Below are 20,424 nucleotides of genomic sequence, written 5' to 3'. Positions count from 1 at the left end.
CAGAAATAAAATTATATCGTATTTCATGCAGTTTACGAACCGATGACAAAAATAAAAATCAGCTTACCGTTTCAGAGTACTGAAGAATTGGATTAAAGTTGACACTCAAAGCGCTAAGTGTGTGTGCTTGCAACAGTGGGAGATGTATCCATGGACCGTCTTTAGCACCTGTTGTTTTCACGATTCATACTAATTTATGGTTGCGAGCATATCCTGAAAAACAACAACTGTGTAGCAAGACTCAAAGGAGCCGGTACCGCTGTACGTGGCAGGCTGGGTAAATAACAGTGCCACTTCACCCTACCGATACGCTTTCCAATTAAAAAAAAATCGTATCTCAAGAGAGGAGTGTCTCTTTTGTGACAGTTTTGACCTTCTATCCGTGAAATACGGCGACAAATGGTGGATAGATCTCTGAGAACGACCTCTCTGTGAACTCGCCTGTACCATTCATAGAACACGCACGCCATCTAGCGGACACACATAGTTATATCTTTCCCATACATTTTCACTGCATCTCAGAATGTATATATATATATATATATATATATTAGTGCTGTCAAACGATTAAAATATTTAATCGCGATTAATCGCATTAATGTCATAGTTAACTCGCGATTAATCGCATTTAATCGCACATTTTTATCTATTCTAAATGTCTCTTGATTTCTTTTGTCCCATTATTTTTTCTCATTTTAATGCTCTTATCAACATGGAAAAGTGGATCGGCTTGCTTTGTGCAAATGTTTTTTATTGAAAACAACATTGGCATATATTGTGTTCAATTTCACACTAAAACATTCTTACTTGGAGCAATTAATCTCTCACACAATGTAACACTGTCCATCAATAAAAGGGTGAAAGAAATACTGACGAGGTCCTGATATTGACGAGGGGGCGGAGAATTCGCATCAGCTGTGTGTGTGTGTGTGTGTGTGTGTGTTTGGCCATCATCAAGTGGTATTTCAGACTGGACGTGCTGCGATGATGATAGCTCAGTTCACAACGACAAAACACACAGATCACTTTGGTATCGTCAATGGAACCATTTGGCAACTTTTTAAAAGTAAACGTTCCATTCAGAATCTTATTGGCATCCATTTAGGTGTCTCGCGCTCGTCATCCACTCAAAACTGGACGTTTTGAACGTTCCTATAACATTCAGAAATAACGTTTTTATAACTTAATGGGAACGTTATGAAAACGTTCTTATAACCTAAAATTGTTAGCTGGGGAAGAGGAGAGATTCGCGATTGCACTGAACACGTTTTAAGTGCAGGCACATATTGTCTGAGCGAGCCCAGAGAAAATTCTAACAAGAGCAGCGTATCTGAGAGCGCGCGACTCGAGCAGAGAGATTCGTGCTCGGCACATTATATTCCACGTACGAGCAGAGAGATTCGCGCTCGCGCATCCGGCTCGCAAGCCCAAACAAGTGTGTGCGGCGTGCCTGTTGTTTTGTTTCCGGTCTAGCTAGATCCGCTTGCGCTTTCAAAACGTCCATGCCGCGTCCTATTGCAAAAGCATGTGCAAAAAAAACTACAAAGTTTGCTAGGCCAAAAAGACCGTTAATCGCGCGATAAAAAAATTAACGCCGTTAAAATGGGTTTGCGTTAACGCCGTTAATAACGCGTTTAACTGACAGCCCTAATATATATATATATATATATATAGTAGTGCTGTCAAACGATTAAAATATTTAATCGCGATTAATCGCATTAATGCCATAGTTAACTCGCGATTAATCGCACATTTTTATCTATTCTAAACGTCCCTTGATTTCTATTTGTCTCATTATTTTTTCTAATTTTAATGCTCTTATCAACATGGAAAAGTGGATCAGCAGTAAGTTTGTTCTTAGCTGTGGTATCCATGTGTTTCTGTCTGAAGTCATCCATTGTAGAGCTTAGATCGGGCCCAAAAAATCAAGCCCGACCCGAGCCCGTGCGCATTGTGTCCGAGCCCGGCCCGGCCCGACACATAAACTGTAATTATGAGCCCGAGCCCGATTTAAACCCGTCCATTTTTTTAATATGTGGGTGTTCTCAACTACTTTCTATGTTACTTTCTCCCGCCCGCAACATTTTTGTCCCGCTCCCGCCCGCAAATAGACTCTTTTTTTTGTAGGCTACCTCCAAATACTTTCGCCTACGTGTCGCCACCATACACATCAGCATAAATGCTCCTGATAAATTATTTGTTATTAAAGCATTAACACACAAACCACTGTTATAACATAAAAGCAAGCAGGCTACTGAGTGCATGGTTTGGCATGACTGAATGCGAGCAAAGTGCGCTCCCTTTATAATTCCTAAAAAGCTGACATCAGTTCATCGCAATCTCACACATCTGTTATTATCAATGAAGCTGACTGCACAATGCATCTTCCATAATATATACACTTTGTTTGTTATAATTTGAGGATTTGCCAGCATACAGAATTCAGCACTGAACAAAAAGTCTGCTTTGAGCGGTTAGGGGAGTCTATTTTAAATGCTTCTGATTGGCCATTGCGTTCAAGAAATCAACACATATGTCTGTGATTGGCTACATCCCTCATCGCTGCAAACATGTTATAAAAAGAAACTCTGGCCTGTAAATCGTTTCTATTTTGTTTTAGTTGTTCTTGTTGCTTTTCTGCAACATATGAATAAAAATGTATTAGTTTTTATGTTTTATTCATAGATATTTCTAGTTTGCGGGAGTCCCGCGAATCGTTTTATGCTCCCGTATCCGCACACAGAGTGAGTGCATTACCGCTCGAGCCCACCCTCGCACTCGGCCATCAAATCTAGTCCCGCGCCGCACTCTATTGCGTTGAGCGTGCACGTCTCTAGATCGGCGTCTCGCGCTCGCTCCATCCACTCAAAACGTAACGTTAGCCTACTACTCTTTGGCCGGCGCGCAAGCCCAAACAAGTACGTGCGGCGTGCCTGTTGTTTTGTTTCCGGTCTAGCTATCCGGTGTGATGTTGTAGTTTTTCTAACGTTACTAGTTGTTGCAACAGAATGTGAAAAAAATGCAAGTTTGCTAGGGCAAAAAGAGCGTTAATCTCGCGATAAAAAAATTGACGCCGTTAAAATGTGTTTGCGTTAACGCCGTTAATAACGCGTTTAACGCACAGCACTAATATATAGATGACGGCTCGAACCCTGGCAAACCATATCTTGTCCAAACTTCAAGACTGCACAGCTCAACTCATCAACATGCAAAACAGTGAGTATTTTCTCTTTGTAATTCTTTTATGCTATGGTGTTTTAAAGATTGTTTTTTCACATAGGGTGTGAAACAATAGATGTGAATTTTTAAATATGTAAAATTATATTCATAAAGTATGATTTTTAAAAATATATGGGTACAGATATTAAGTATCATAAACTATGATTTTAAAAATATCAGTCTGCATATGTACATTTTAAAAAATCACATCAGTCTTTATTTCCATGCTTATGGGGTTATGCTACGTTGATTTAAATATTGTTTTCACATGGTGAAAAACAGTAGATATGATTTTTAAATATGTAACATTATATTCATAAAAGTTTGAAATTTAAAAATATGGAACATTGGTGTGTTTTTTTTTTTTTTTTTTTTTTTTTAAATCACACCAGTCTGCATACCCATGCTTATGGGGTTATGCTACGGTGATTTAAATATTGTTTTCACATAGGGTGAAAAACAGTAGATATGATTTTTAATAATATGCAACATCACATTAATTTATCATAAAGTTTGATTTTTAAAATATGGACCATTGGTGATTTTAAACCAAATCAGTCTGCATATCCATGCTTATGTGTATTAATATGGATTATCATCGAATGTACTGCTTATGTGAAACTGCTTATGTGAAACTTTTTATGTGAAACTTTTTATGTGAAAAAGCTTTTATTATGAAAATCATGGATCAGCCGTCGGCTTACCACAACATACTTCACTCTTCTACGAATGCTATTTGTGTGTTATAATGCAGCGCTATCTTTTAATGTGAAAAGACGGTGATATATATAGCGTTATAATTTAGTAAACCGATCTTTCGGATAGCTAACCATGCGGCATGCTGATAGAACATGTGTGTTGGTTAGCATCTCGTGCTACGCTGCTAACGGGTCTCACACATTGTTTTGGGCGCTATATCATTTTGCTTTTGTCTGTATATGTTTCAGAAAAACATTGCTGATGCTTCTGACGGTATACTGGTATATATTTTACCATATAATCATCGTTTTAAACACTTTCTGAAGCGTCACATTCAGGTATGGAATGGATATGGTTGCCCATGAGTTCAAACAACATCCAGTTCACAGATAAATAGCGCCCCCCCCCCAGTCCCAGAGTTCAAACAACATCCAGTTTGCAGGCAAATAGCGCCCCCACCAGTCCCGGAGTTCAAACAACATCCAGTTCACAGGCAAATAGCGCCCCCACCAGTCCCGGAGTTCAAACAACATCCAGTTCACAGGCAAATAGCCCCCTAGTGCCCTGAAATGATATACCATGCACTCCTTACTGTGATAGGTCATCCTATGGTTGGAGATGATTTTGTTTAGAGCAAATTGTTTTAATCTAGCTATTTAAATGCTGATGTGATGTATTTAAATTTTCCAAGTTTTATGATTCATAAATTATAGGTGTGTGTGTGTGTGTGTGTGTGTGTGTTTGTGTGTGTGTGTGTGTGTGTGTGTGTGTGTGTGTGTGTGTGTGTGCGCGTCATCAACCATATAAAACGGGCCCACCAGGCGGCTTCAAATCATAATATGTTTTTCCCCCTCAGATTCAAACGTCGAGCGGAACGCCTTTGATGCCATTAATTCATGTGAGAACTTATTTTCTATTCTTTATAAATTAAATGTACCTATTTTTATGCCTCTTTATTTATTAATTTTAATTTATTTTAAGTTTTACTTATTTTTAATTCGTAGTGGCTACGCATGGGTTTGATGGAGACAGCACTGCCAATGGTAAGAACAAGATCCACCTTCAACGTAATGTTTTACGTTTAAGGAAATCTAACGTTTTATTTATTTTATAGATTTCATCTAATTCGTCACACAGCCTGGATTCCCGGTGGTCGACCTTACTCAAGACGAGAATGAACAAGACACCATCGTCGTAACAGATAGGCGAGACGTAGTCGGGGATCAAATAGTTCCTACCCCACAGCTTTAGACCAACCAAAGAAAAAGACTAGAAAAACGAATTATTCTGTACCCCCATTTAGTCCTGAGCTATTTTATGGTGAGGCTATCTACATGTATTAACATTTAAACTCAAATTTGTCATACCATTATGATTGATTGTTATATTTTCATACAGCAGGTTCGGATAGAATCCATGATGATGATGATGATGACGATGTGATTGACTGGGGTGTGGCTCAACTCCACGCTTGGGAACAGAGCTCTTGGACGAGCGAGCGTGGCGAAGCGTCGAACGCCGGTCAGACGCCATTTCATTTTCACCAATCGTCGGAAGAGATCGATGTTGAAGAAGTAGCGCTGATCCCTCAACCAGTCGATGAACCATCCAACGATAAGCCTCTGATTCGCGAGCTCATTAATTCAATAGATGCATTTCGCAGTGAGTTTCGTGAGGTGAATGCGGATATAAACAGGAAAATTGATGCAATTTCTGCAAGGCAGGAAGAAAACCGTAGCAGAATAGATGCCTTACGTAACGAGCTACGATCCTTTCAGCCAGAGATATATATTAGATTCGATGTTCAGGATCGTTTTTTTCAGAATGTGAGCGATGAAATATTTCACTGCATCCATATTATTCAATTAATCATGAATGAGGATTCTGATATAAACGAGCATATGTTAACGCAACACCATAGTGAAACGCTGCTCAGGCTTCGTCTTATCCATACCCTCATAGATGAGATGTCTGCTACAATTAATAGTTTACTCACGATCCATTTTGTACCGCGTTAGATCATGTATTGATTGTTATATAAACTCTTTGATTTTATACTCTTTGTATACTCTTTGATTTATATTCCTTTTATATACTCTTATTATATTACATGTATACACTATGCTATTTTATCTATGCTCTATGATTTTGTAATATCTCACGTTTTATACTCTGTGATTGTTTTATACTCTGTGATGTTAGTCTGAATTTCAAAAATGGATGGATCAAAATACTTCTTTACAGACGCTCGTCAATCAGACAAATCTGACACAGAACTGTCTCCGGATGAGCTTGAAACGATAAGTATGCTTCCAGATTCTTTAGAACAGTATCTTAATGTAGAATCGTCACACCAATCTGCTGATTTGGATCTTTTTGAATTAGCCGTAAATCCAAATATGAATCTCTATGACCCACCCATACAACATGGTGCAGGGTTAAATACCCCACCCACAACCGCCGAACCACCCCCAGATCCTGACGACGATAGTGTAGAACATCCTACCGACAATGATAATACTTTCCGCGAAGGTGATCCTCCTACACATGAGCGATTAAGTCCCCTCGACATTGATGCGTTGATTCGCCGGGTGGGTTCGTTAACGGATATCACGTTTTACCACGACCTCGTTTCAATAGCGTATCGTTGAGAAGGAGCATGAATCTGAGAGCCATCAACTCTGCAGATCTGGCCGATTATCATCGTTACTTACACGACACACTGAGCGGGATTGTTACTTTTGCTAGAGATTTTGGTGGGGATGTACCCGTGATCAATTTGACCGTGTCAGCCTCCAGTCTACAAATACCCATCAGCGCTGTTTTAACCGATGGAAATAATTATGACCCCAATTTGCTTTACGACCAAATTGAAAAAGTTTTACAGAGCAACGATCAGTTATTATCGGACCAGGCCGTTGAGATAGAAGCTACAGTTGTTATGAACAGGCAAGGAGGTGGCCGACGTAAACTTATGGATCTAGCCATTGGTGAGGTGATCAAAAGAAAAAAAAACAGTTTATTTTGCCCCACAAATATTTCGAATAATTTGTGTTTCTCCATTTGTCTCGCCCGTTTTCTTAACCCACAACACCCCGAGACCGAGTTAGAAAAACTGGCTACCACCATCCAAAACAGTGCAGGCTTCTCAATCCAAGATCCAATCGCTTTTAGCGACATAGCCTCATTTGAACGAGCTCTAGGCATTAAAATGGTTGTATTTCACAGATCAAACGCAGCTGTCTTAGAAACGTACAAAACTTGTGATGAACCCCATCCGAAAACGGTGTTCCTCTATCACCATAACGATCATTACTACATGATAACGAGTTTTACAGGGTTCATCGGTTCGGAATACGTATGCGAATTTTGTTACAAAAGTTACACCAGTCGCAGAGACCATCGATGCAAACACGTCTGTAACGTATGCTTCGACTCAGAATGTTACACCTACCCTAAAACGACCATACGCTGTCTAGATTGCATGCGTTACTGTAAATCGAGCTATTGCTTCGAAATGCATAAAAAAAACACACCTCCGGGTCACGAAAACCCCGCCTGTGATCTTATAAAATACTGTAAACTATGCAACAAACGTTACGATGTTAAACCGGGAAACAAGAAAACCAAACACATATGCGCTCCGGACAAATGCGACCATTGTCGCGAAATTCTGGTGGACGAGGGAGAACACCAATGCTTCATACAGCCCCTAGCGCCTAAGGAATTTTGCGAAAAATACATTTTCTACGATTTTGAAACGCGTTATGAAAATGGGAGGCACGTGGCTAATTTTGTTTGCGCGATCACGTTCCAAGGGGAGAATTTTGTAGCTCGCGGTACAGGCTGTATAGCTAAGCTAATCAAGCGCTTCAGACAGCGGCGATATGAAGGCTGCTGCTTCATTGCTCATTACGCCTCCAGATTTGACTCCTTTCTCATTCTGGAGTATTTCTGCAAAGCTGGGATTGCGATCGAGGTTATCATGCAGGGATGTAAATTAATCCTTATGTATGATGAAACGTTTGCGCAGCGATACCTCGACAGTTATTCATTTTTCCCGTTTGCCCTAGCCAAAATGCCAGCTGCGTTAGACTTGACGACGACTGAAAAAGGCTACTTTCCACATCTTTTCAACAGAGTGGAAAATGCGAAGTATTTCGGACCTTACCCCGACAAAAAGTTTTACAACTACGATAACATGTCGGATAAAGACCAACAAAAGTTCGATGCCTGGTACAGCACGGTTGAGGGTAAGTTCTTTGACTTTAAGAAAGAACTGTACGAGTACGGCGTTAACAACGTTGTGTTATTACGCGAAGGTTGTATGAAATATCGTCAGTCGTTCATCGAATGCACCAAACTTGACCCTTTCAGTTTTACGACGATCGCTAGTTGTGCGATGGGGATCTTCAAAACACATTTCCTTAAGAAAAATACGCTGGCTCTCACGCATAACAAAGCGTACATCCGACAGAGCAAATGCTATTCATCTGGTTCAATAGAATGGCTGGAGTATGTCAAAAAGACTCGAAACGTCGACCTACACCACACCTTGAACCATGGCGAAGTATCCTTCGGTAAGTACTTTTTAGACGGTTACTACGAACAGAACGGGTTGAGGTTTGGCTTAGAATACAATGGTTGTGTACACAATGGACACTGCTGTCGCTTTGAACCCCATCAGACACACCCCTTGTCACGAGTACCTTACGGGGTTCTCAGGAGACAGTTTGACGATAAGGTCGAAATTCTGCAGAACGCGTACGGTTTGCAAATCGAGGTTCTTTGGGAATGCGAATGGAGCAAAATGAAAAAGACCGATCCCTCCGTGATAGAATTTATGGCCAATTATTCGGCCCCCGAGAGATTGAAACCACGAGACGCTCTGTTTGGTGGTCGAACTAACGCTTATAAACTCTATCACAAGGTGACCGAAGGTGAAAAAATAAGGTATCTCGATTTAACCAGCCTCTACCCCTTTTGCCAGGCTAGGAAAAGCTATCCGATCGATCATCCACAAATCATTTTCAAAGATTTTGAACCGATTGAAAATTATTTCGGCTTTATCAAAGCGACCGTGTACCCTCCCCGCAAATTACTGCACCCGGTTCTCCCTTACAGATGCGAAGGAAAACTCATGTTCCCATTATGTAGAACTTGCGCTCACGAGCAAAACCAGATCACTAGTTGTACCCACACGGATCAGGAAAGATCGCTGTCGGGCTGTTGGGTCAGCATCGAGCTTTTAAAAGCCGTCGAGAAGGGTTATGTGGTAGGCAAGATAGACGAGGTTTGGCATTTTCCTCAGCGGTCAGACACATTGTTTGGCGATTATGTCAAAACGTTTCTGCGTTTGAAACAACAAGCGTCAGGGTACCCGTCGAATGTGGTCACGGACGCTGAGAAAGAGACTTACATTCGCGAGTATTTTGAAAAAGAAGGAGTTCAACTCGACCCCGAAAAGATCAAGTACAACGCCACCCAGAGGGCAATCACGAAATTGATTCTCAATTCGCTTTGGGGTCGGTTCTCGTTAAGACAAAACCTGCCTCAAACGACCCTAGTGAACGACCCCGAAGATTTCACCAGAATCGTTTTTGGTAATACCGACACACTGACCTATTTCACATTCGTCTCGGACGACGTAGCTCTCGTTCAGCATAAACCTGACAAAGACGATGTTTGTAAGGCGCACGACGTTAACGTGTTTCTAGGAGCGTTTACAACGGCTCACGCCCGACTGGAATTGTACGAATTGATGGACAGACTCGGCGACCGGCTTCTGTACTCAGATACGGACTCAGTCGTCTTTGTGTCCAGGGAGGGAGACTGGGAACCGCCTCTAGGGGATCATTTGGGGGAGCTGACGAGCGAGCTAGACGACGGCGACTTCATAACGTGTTTTTGCACGAGCGGGCCTAAATCTTATGGGTACAAGACGGCAAAAGGTAAGACTTGCATGAAAGCTAAGGGTATAACATTGAATGCAAAAAACTCCCGAGCCATCTGTCTGGAATCCCTGATTGGTCTGGTTGACGGTTATGTGACGTCGCAGGACAGCGCCAAACACATCCTGGCTCACATCGAAAATATTGTGAGGAATAAAAAGACTCTCACATTGCACAACAAATCAGTCGTTAAAAAGTTCAAGGTGGTGTATAATTAACGCAGACTTTTGCCCGATTTCACCACTCTTCCTTATGGCTACTGATCAGGTGATGCACAGAGGGTCTCAGGTTGTTTCCGATTTTGATTTCAGACTTCAACATCCATTTAGTTGTGTTATAAGTGGGCCGTCCAATTCTGGAAAGTCTTATTTTGTAAAACTTTTGTTGGAAAAGGGTTTGACTATAATCTCCAAGAAAATTGAAAACATTGTATGGTTGTATGATTGCTGGCAGCCTTTGTACGACGATGTACTGAAATTGTTCCTTGTTGACCTTATAAAAAGGCACGGAAATATTCATGCTACAGGACTCCGAATGACTCTGTGTTTAAAATATCGACCGGTGATCCGAGGCAATGGTTGGAATTTTAACGAATGTATCTTACGATTAAATAAAGACGATAAAAAATAAAATGTTTTAAGATTTTTTATTTATAGATCAAACACGTTTGCACACAGGATGACATTTTATCATTACACACATGCGGTCTTAATCTCTTCACAAATAGGGATACCATTTTATCATTTTTAATATAATCGGTGTATAGTTTCATCACACGGTCATAGTCACAACCTTTAGTTAAATGATATAGAAAAAACAAACAGTGCTCCCCACAGGTATTGGATGAATAATCCTGGACTTGTCTGTCGGAATATAATACTTGGGGGTGGTTGGTCGCTAGAAAGTGATCGATGCTGGTTGGGAAGCGGGTGCTGTTGGGTGGATTGCCAAAGCTGTCGAAAAAACAAGCGGGCCCCTCTTCGGGTAAATAAACGGCGATCCCATGCTCACCGGGTAGCCGAGCGGGGTCGGTGTTAATGATCCCCATCGCAGGTAAGGTCCTCACAGGTTTTTTGGGTAGTTGATCGCTCGGTAGAACCCCAAGAAAATGTGTTCTGCACGTCATTTTATCCACGATAGCTGTGAGTTGAAGCGTGTTCATCTCTCAATAGTAATCGATCAGCACCTGTCTGCGGTTAGACACTTCAATGAGAGAATCAAAAACGGCGTAAATGATTAAGTTAACGGTATTTGGCAGCGGTTGTCTGAAACGAGCTTCGACTCTGATATTTCCGGACTTGATGAGCGAAATGTGCTGGCCACACTCTTCATCCGGGGTGAGGTTAAACGCATAAAGCGTGTATCCGTTTATGAAATCGTTACTGTCGATACAGAGTGCGCGGTCTTTAAGGTGTCTACCGGTCGCCATCGAAAGCTGATAAAATTCACGCGCCGCCAGACCGGCTTCGAAATTAGGTTGTAGAGGTTTAGCGGGGAATTGCTGAGAGTCGACGTAGACGGCTAAGAACTCCAGATTGTAATGTTTGAACGCGAATGGATTTTTTGTGTAGGATCCGGTGAATGCATCGTTGTCGACCATGGCGATGATGATAGACTTTGGCAATGTTCCTAAAAACAGATTTTCTTGATTCAGAACACGAGACCCAGTAGGGATTGAGAACGTTTTTAGACAGACCCTGTCGACGGCGTACTTGCCCGTTGTTGACAGTAACGCCTGTGCGTGAGCCAGTCTCACCGGGGGTGATACGGGGTTGATTCTTGACAAATAGGGATGCCGCCGTTATATTTAATTTGTAAGCAATGTCTTAGGCCTTCATCAGGCAGAATTCATCTTTTGCTCGAATAAATCGCAACTTAACATCCACCCCATTCAGTAAAAGTTTCTCCTGGAAGAATATATCGGCGTGTATGGGGGTAAACAGTTCCACCTCCCTGCTCCGGCTGGTATAGGTCGCCCTCTTTGTCAGTCCCGCGTTATTGCCAGGGGGGTCATGCACATCCATCTGACCCGCCGAATCTTTGTGAAACAACGATGTGGAGAACAGAGATTCCAACGTATCCTTACCGTAGTTGAGCAGACTCTCTATGATACAGCGATAAGGATAGGTGCTTGAGCTTTGAGATATCAGGCGATCACCCAGGGTTATGTCGACTTGCGAAAATATTGTAGCGCCCGGGTAGTTAATGAGTCCAACCCTAGCCGGATGCGCGATATCGTCTCCGTCAGGCTGCGTGATTTTCACCCGTAGATAGAGCATGGTGTTATTGAGATCCACATAATCATCCCCGTTTCCCGCGATAAAAAACTCTATCGGGGCAGAGGCCGAAAGGGCCGATAACGGAGCTACTTCTAAATAGCTACTTCTAAAAAGTCCACCACAGTTTTTTTATCTACATAGCTGTTGAATTCTAGCCATTTCACTAAAACAAGCGTAGATTTGCCTTGTTTTTTCTGACCTAAAATCTTTTCCACCTTAAAAGATTTGTTTTTACTCACAATTATTTTTTGCAGCTCTTTTTCATAAAAAACCCCTTCAAGGACTTCGCCGTCATAATCGCTGAGTCTGTAGACCGGGGGTTGGCGCGGAATACATGAGGATACGGTGAAAAACTCTTCTGTGTAGTTCTGCTCATAACCTTTGGCAAACGGACCTCTCACTTTAGAAATCCTGACGACGTCGCCGACTTTGAACTTTAATACGGGTCTCTCGGTCTTATTCTTCTTTACATCCCCATACAAGTTTTGAAACACTTGACCCTCATTGACTCTGCTGACGTCCACGGGTCTCATTCTGATACTGCGATGATAACCGGTATTGTACCCTTGAATAATGTCCTGTAAAACATCTATGTATCGTCGTGAATTGGTAGCCGTTAAAAATCTCCACATGCGACTTTTTAACGTTCTATTAAATTGTTCGACGACGCTGGCTTTCAAATCGGTAGCGGTAGCGAAATGATTAATGTCATGCTTTTTCATGAGATTTTGAAAATGTTTGTTAAAAAATTCCTTCCCCTGATCCGTCTGCAATTTCTGTGGGACACGCCCCTCTTCGAGTATAGACTCGAACGCTTTAGTAACCTCAACCCCGCTCTTATTCTTCAACACCCTGGTCCACGCGTGTTTGGTGAAAACGTCCACGCAGGTCAGCAGATATTTATGACCGTCATTATCCTTGGCATAAGCGGTCATGTCGACCAGATCGGCCAGGAACTGAGTATCGATTCCGTATACAACCACCCTATTTCGTTTGTATTTTATCAGCGCTGTTTTGTGTAATGTGTAAGCATCCTCACCAGCCAGCCATTCTGAAACCTGTTTATCGCTTAGACGGACTCCGCTATCTTTTAAGACGGCATCTTTTAATCGTTTTTTACCCCCTAAAGAACCTGGGTTGGATGGTGTATAATAAGCCTTTTTCATGAGCTTGGACATGATGATGATGATGATGTTTCACCAGCTGTGAAAGAATGAGAGGTACGGATGATTTGAATCAATCTTTTATTAAAAAAATATGGATATAATGACGTTACAGAATATACAGGCTAAGTAAAAATGGTTATAATCATGCTACATGCACACTCAAGGTAAAAATGAATATAATACAACATAGTAAAAAAATGGATATAATGACGTTACAGTCTAAGTAAAACGGATATAATACAACGGTCTAATCACAATCTAGCCAGAATAAAAAGTCGCGGAACACAAACATGTTTCTGTTTAGGACATAATCGGTAAACAGTTCAATAATTTGGTCGACGTTGTTAATCAATTGACGACGTTCGACCATCTCCTCCTCATCATCAGTGTCTAACCCCTTTGACTTTTTGACCAAATGGATACATACATCAACTACAAACGTGAACATGGATAACGTATCATAGACACCGAAGTCAGGCTGTGAACCGTACAGCCAATCGAGAACCTGTTTTATCACATCGCATACTTGTTCGTCATCGTCAAGACATGCAGAGATCATAGAGCACCATGTATTGTTACGACCCAGACCTCTTACATTTATCATCATTTTCTTGAGATTGGTCTCACGTGTAGTGTCGTCATCATCACGTAAAATTTCAAACGGGGAATCGGATGCGTCCTCAATAATCTTGTTCATAAGACCGATGATCTGGTCTTTGTAATGATCTTTAAACATGGATGCTATAAAGTGTGTTATACTGCCCACAACGCCCATGTCGGAGGAGGTTTGGTCACTCGCCATTCACGATGGAGAGACCTTCCCAGAGATCAACGACGTCGTAGATGATCTCCTTGCAGGGTTTTTCCAGAAGTCTCCCCCTGATTTCTTCTAGCTTGGCTGTGATGAATGGTTCGTCTTTTAATTCATGCAGAATACCCCCGACTAGGGCTGAACGATATTCTGTTTTAGCATCGACATCGCGATGTGCGCATGCGCGATAGTCACATCGTCGGAACATGCGATGTGAAGAATGGTAGCACCCGGACGTATTAAGAGAACGGTAGCACACAGTAAACACGAGTTTGTTGTATGGCTTGTTGCTGGGGTGACATGCACGTTCCGCGTTCCTGCACAGTGATTGGTTCGCTGTGCTGCTGGTCACCGGCACCGCTCACAGCCAACATTCTCTGGCAATCCTGTAGCTAAAAATGAGCGACGAAGAGAATCCGCCGCAAGCAAAGGATGATTTCGTACCAAAAAGAAAGTCAAAATCAGCTATTTGGGACTATTTCGGCTACAAAAAGGAGGATGTTGACCAAAAACAGGTAATTTGCCTGGAGTGTTATAAAGTTGTGGCCACAAAACATGGAAACACCACCAATTTGTCTGATCACTTAAAACGGCACCACAAAGCTCTTTACGACGAATACAAAGTCAAATCTGGATGTGAACCAAAACAAAAAACTATTTGCGATGCTTTTGCCAGTGTGACACCTTACCAGAAAGGCTCTCAACGACATAAAGAAATAACAGACGCAATAACGTTTCATATCGCTAAAGATATGTTGCCATTAAACACCGTCGCCAAAGAAGGATTTAAGAAAATGATCCGAACGCTTGACAGGAGGTATGTTATACCATCCCGCACACATTTTTCCCAAGTTGCGATAAAAGAGCTGTATGAAAAATGCAAATCTAAGATTGAAGCAGAGCTGCTGTCACACGTGGAATATTATGCAGCTACAACAGACTTGTGGTCCAGCAGGACAACGGAGCCCTACATAAGTCTGACGGTCCATTTCCTCACAGAGGACTTTGAGATAAAAAGTCGCTGTTTGCAGACGGCATTTTTCCCGGAGAGTCATACAGCCGAGAATATCGGAGAGGCCCTGAGAGAAGCGGTGGCGGCTTGGGGCTTAGATGAGACACGTCAAGTCTGTATAACAACAGACAATGCAGCGAACATGGTGAGAGCTGCCGCTCTGAACAAGTGGACCAGGCTACAGTGCTTCGGCCACAGACTGCATCTTGCAGTTGGTGAGTAATGACCATGATCCTTATCCTAAATATACATTTTTACTCAGCTGTTTTACTTAATAACCTGTCTTGAACCTGACAAAAACTTGTAAAATTAATGTGTTGCATGTGTGTAGAGCTTTAAAACGTAAGAAAAAAAATACAGAAACTAAACATTTAATTTTAAACAACAACTTATTTAATCAGTGGCAAAAAAAATAATAATTATGACCACATTTATTGTTAAAAAATAAAATCGTGTGCTTCAATAATTAAAGTTCGCAATGTTTTGTTTGTTTTCTCCGCTTAGAAAATGCAGTGAAAAACGATGGTCGCATTGATCGTGCTGTAGGAGTCTGCAAGAAGCTGGTGAGCCACTTCTCTCACAGCTGGAAGGCCAGAGATGCCCTTTCAAAAGTCCAGAAGGAACTCAATCTACCATCACATTGTCTTATCTCAGAATGCCAAACAAGATGGGGTTCCAGACAGATGATGATCAGCAGGATATTAGAGCAGCAGCAGGCTTTAACTCAGGTCCTGTCTGCAGACAAGAAGGTGCGGCATCTAATTCCAACCTGGCAAGATATAGATGTCCTAGAATCTGTAAGCAAGTCACTGGTCCCAATGCTGGATTTCACTGATGCACTTTCAGGGGATGAATATGTCAGTGTGTCCTTTGTAAAGCCAGTTCTTCAGCTCTTCAACACTTCACTACTGGAAATGCAAGAGGAAGACACAGACCTGACCAAGAACATAAAGAAGAAGATACTGGACTACCTCAACGAGAAATACGAAGATGATGATACTCAGAAGCTGCTAGATATGGCATCTTTTTTGGACCCCCGGTTCAAGATGGACTTCATCAGTGCAGACAAGAAGACCCAAGTTAAGGCCAGAGTGGCATCACAGATGATGGAATGCCAGGAGAAATCAAGCTGCAGCACTGACGTGGAGCCTAGTGCCAGTGCCAGTGCCAGTGCACCCCAGGCAAAGAAAGCAAAGAAGTCCTTGGGAAGCTTCTTTAAACAGAGTGAAACTGTAGCAAAGGGTGATTCCTCTCTGAGCCTAAAGGATGCTGTGGAAGCAGAGTTAAACACCTACATGCTAACACCTCCAATAGACAAAGAGGAGGATCCACTTGCATGGTGGAAAGTACACAAACTAAGCTTTCCTCGACTCGCCAGACTTGCCCGCAAATACTTGTGTATTCCTGCGACAAGCTCGCCGTCAGAGAGACTTTTCAGTACTAGTGGCAACATCATCACTTGCCAACGAACCTGTCTCAAGCCTGCAAAGGTTGATAGACTTGTGTTCTTAGCTAAAAACCTTGAGTAAGCAAAGCATACAGAATACATAAGCATGCATCATGCTAAAGAATACTCAGTTTAGGAGAAGTTTTATTTCATTTTGTTTATTTCATATATTTAGCCATTATGATGATGACCAACACTGTTTTACTTTGGCACTTTTGCTAAGAAAAGTTGACTTAAAAAAGATTGTGAACCAAAATGCTTAAGTTGTTTTATAAAAAAATATTTATTTTAAGTTATATTTTTTGAACCAATCAGGGGGTTGGTGTAAAGCTGCTGTTTAAATGTGTTCTGCTTTTCTGTTTACAATATGTTCTAATACTCTGTTTAGAAGATTTAATACAAAATGTATTAAAGTTTTATTTCATTTTGTTTATTTCATATATTTAGCCATTATGATGATGACCAACACTGTTTTACTTTGGCACTTTTGCTAAGAAAAGTTGACTTAAAAAAGATTGTGAACCAAAATGCTTAAGTTGTTTTATAAAAAAATATTTATTTTAAGTTATATTTTTTTGAACCAATCAGGGGTTGGTGTAAAGCTGCTGTTTAAATGTGTTCTGCTTTTCTGTTTACAATATGTTCTAATACTCTGTTTAGAAGATTTAATACAAAATGTATTAAAGTTTTATTTCATTTTGTTTATTTCATATATTTAGCCATTATTATGATGACCAACACTGTTTTACTTTGGCACTTTGGCTAAGAAAAGTTGACTTAAAAACAAAAGATTGTGAACCAAAATGCTTATAAGTTGTTTTATAAAAAAAAAAATATATTTTCAGTTATATTTTTGTAAACCAATCAGAGGGTTGGTGGTGTAAAGCTGCTTTTTTTATTTAAAAATCTGTTCTGCTTTTCTGTTTACAGAAATATGTTCTAATTTTGGAATAAAACATAAGTGACCTTTTTGTCAGCTTGCTTATTAGTGAATTTATTGATATCATTGGAATGGTAATTATTGACTTTAGCCTGGATTGTTGGCTCGCAATATCGCAATATATATCGTTGGGAAAAAAATATCGCAATGTAATTTTTTTCCAATATCGTGCAGCCCTACCCCCGACTGTTCCTTGAATACGGTGGGGTCGAGATTTTAACCCACACCAGTTGAGGATAATAGTAATGATGGTATGAAAATTGGGTTTAAACAGCTTGCCTGACAGTTCATCAAAGTGTGTGTCGAAGAAGTAGTTGGGAGCGTCAAATCCAAGCTTTTTGAGATCCAAGCTTTTTGTCGGATGGTGGTGAAGGTTTAGTGCAAGCGCAGTCGCACTCGATCTCCAAATCCCAGTCTAAGCGACGTTTGGTAGTTTTAGTCTGAGCCCAGTCGTTTTCAAAGCACGGTGCCAAGGCTATGCGACGTCTGGTAGTTTTGGCCGGGGCCCAGTCTTTGTGGAGACCCGATGGTCCGGCGTCGTCGGTCAGAATATGGTCGATCACGCTATTGTCAGGGTCGAGAATGCTGCCGAAAGAGATACCGCAGCTGCACACGTGTGTGGGTTCTGGACCTCCGTCTTCAGCCATGGTTTATATGTGTTTGCTCGGGAGGGTCTGGTCGCTGGAATTTATGAGGTTGTAGAAGAGGGCGGAACGTTCTAGACTTTTAACCACGGTTTATAAAGACGCTTGGGAGGGTCTGACAGGCGAGCTTTAGGATGACTGTAGTGAATGGCCGTGGATGGCTTAGTAAACGAACTGCTGCGCGCGCATCTCTCGGGGTGGAACAGCTGCACTTTGATTTTGTTGTATCCGTCGTGCAGGTCACACCATTTGAACATTTTGTTGATGGCTGAAAAAACACTAGTCAGCAGATTCAGATCGCACCAATTGAACACAAATTGCATTTCGTACAGATCGTGATGCTCGTTAGGCCGGATAACTCCTGATCGAGTGCTGTCGAGCTTTGTCTTGTCTTTACAGCAGAATATGTAGACAGAATCATTCGGCTTCTTTTTAGTATGGTCACCTACCACACGGTACCGGGTGTTTGGGCTTACACACCGTCCCACTCGGCAGTGTACAAAGGCTCTTCGCCGATGTCGTGCAGATCCTTCCAGACAAACGTGTAAAATAGAGTCCAGTCTTTTTCAGGAAATACAACACACGGATCTTCCCCAGGCTGAAACTCACCCACGCCGTCGGCGGTGTAGAGTATAACAATACGTGAGGGTCTATGAAATTTGTACCCGAATACACGGTTACTACACATCATATATTCAGCTTGAGTCCATTCCGAAGTTTCATGGAGAAAGTTTGTCAAACGGACGTGTCCAATGGCCTTTCTCGGTGCCATAGTCAGACTTTCCATCATCTTGCTGGTCAGCGCCATCTCTGGGGTTTTAGGGGAGGATGAGCCATCCATGCTCATGTAGCTCATGGTTCTCTTTCTGGTCTGGCTACAACACACAGTCCCCATTTATATAGCGTGCTCAGGAATGCCAGGATATCGGATGTCACGCACACACTCACAGACAGACGCACACACACAGTGCGGAGACTGTCAGATGCAAAAGGAGAGAATCACTCGGAGGAACTTTTTTTCACCATAGTGAAACGGTAAGATGATTTTACTTTTTGGACACCCCCATGTTTTATTCTAATCTATATGCGACATTAGAAAAATTATTTTCTCACTAACCCCGACACGGCTGGCATGGAGGGGATTTCCCACAGCAAGAAGTTATTTCCCCCCCGGGGTCAATAGGCCAATATCAATGGGGCAAAGACAACTGGCAACTTGATATATCATACAAAGGTCAATAGGGCAAAGACAACTGTCAACTTGATCGATCGATAGGTCAAAGGTTAATCCCTACATTAAAGGACCTCCGGAAAATCCTCCGGAAGATCAAAGGTTAATCCCTACATCAAAGGACCTCCGGAACACCCTCCCCAAAGGTTAGCCCCGCCCACCTGTCAATCATAGGGTCATAAATCATTTTGACATAAGGTGAATGGTAATACTACTCGCGCTCTTGTCGACTCCACAGACATGACCGCTGTCCTGGCCTTGTCCTGAATCTCCGCGAGTTTATATCTGTTTACAGTGGCTGCCTCGGACCAGCAATTAACACAGCACCCTCGAATAATCCGAAAATGTCAGAGATCGAAACTAGCTGTTGGCCAGTGACTCACTTAAGTGCTATGCAATTTAAACTGCAATAATATCCAGATGCGGCTCTTATAAAAAGTAGCAACGCATCTACTTAAAATACAGATTGGTGAGAAGGTAAAAAATTAAAATAACCACAGAATCGAAAATAGCCCTAGCTTGAGATAAATACTAACCTGAAACAACAGGAGAACTGGATTTAAGAAAAAATCTAAGAAAAAATCTACTTGCGCGCTCTTGTCGACTCCACAGACTTGACCGCTGTCCTGGCCTTGTCCTGAATCTCCACGAGTTTATATCTGTTTACAGTGGCTGCCTCGGACCAGCAATTAACACAGCACCCTCGAATAATCCGAAAATGTCAGAGATCGAAACTAGCTGTTGGCCAGTGACTCACTTAAGTGCTATGCAATTTAAACTGCAATAATATCCAGACGCGGCTCTTATAAAAAGTAGCAACGCGTCTACTTAAAATACAGATTGGTGAGAAGGTAAAAAATTAAAATAACCACAGAATCGAAAATAGCCCTAGCTTGAGATAAATACTAACCTGAAACAACAGGAGAACTGGATATTAAGAAAAAATCTACTTGCGCGCTCTTGTCGACTCCACAGACTTGACCGCTGTCCTGGCCTTGTCCTGAATCTCCACGAGTTTATATCTG

General features: G+C 41.7%; 1 protein-coding gene across 1 annotated transcript; it reads left to right on the top strand.

Annotated features, from left to right (window-relative positions):
• The first annotated feature begins 14,523 nt into the window (after window positions 1–14,523).
• LOC143740181 (E3 SUMO-protein ligase ZBED1-like) lies at window positions 14,524–16,666 on the top strand. Its single transcript, XM_077232227.1, has 2 exons — window positions 14,524–15,352; window positions 15,642–16,666. The coding sequence occupies exons 1-2, from the start codon at window positions 14,524–14,526 to the stop codon at window positions 16,664–16,666; spliced, it is 1,854 nt and encodes a 617-aa protein (XP_077088342.1).
• Window positions 16,667–20,424: the final 3,758 nt, after the last annotated feature.

This window comes from Siphateles boraxobius, unplaced genomic scaffold (genome assembly GCF_051911475.1).
Source record: "Siphateles boraxobius isolate OS27281-9 unplaced genomic scaffold, OSU_SipBor_1 17, whole genome shotgun sequence".
Taxonomy (NCBI): domain Eukaryota; kingdom Metazoa; phylum Chordata; class Actinopteri; order Cypriniformes; family Leuciscidae; genus Siphateles; species Siphateles boraxobius.
The sequence above is the reverse complement of the archived record's forward strand: the minus strand, read 5'-3'. Positions and strand labels throughout refer to the sequence as shown.

Excerpts from the sequence above, each read along its gene's own strand:
- LOC143740181 (XM_077232227.1), top strand. The coding sequence starts at position 14,524 with ATGAGCGACGAAGAGAATCCGCCGCAAGCAAAGGATGATTTCGTACCA. Across the intron at positions 15,353-15,641 it reads CAGACTGCATCTTGCAGTTG|AAAATGCAGTGAAAAACGAT; the intron begins GTGAGTAATGAC and ends TTCTCCGCTTAG.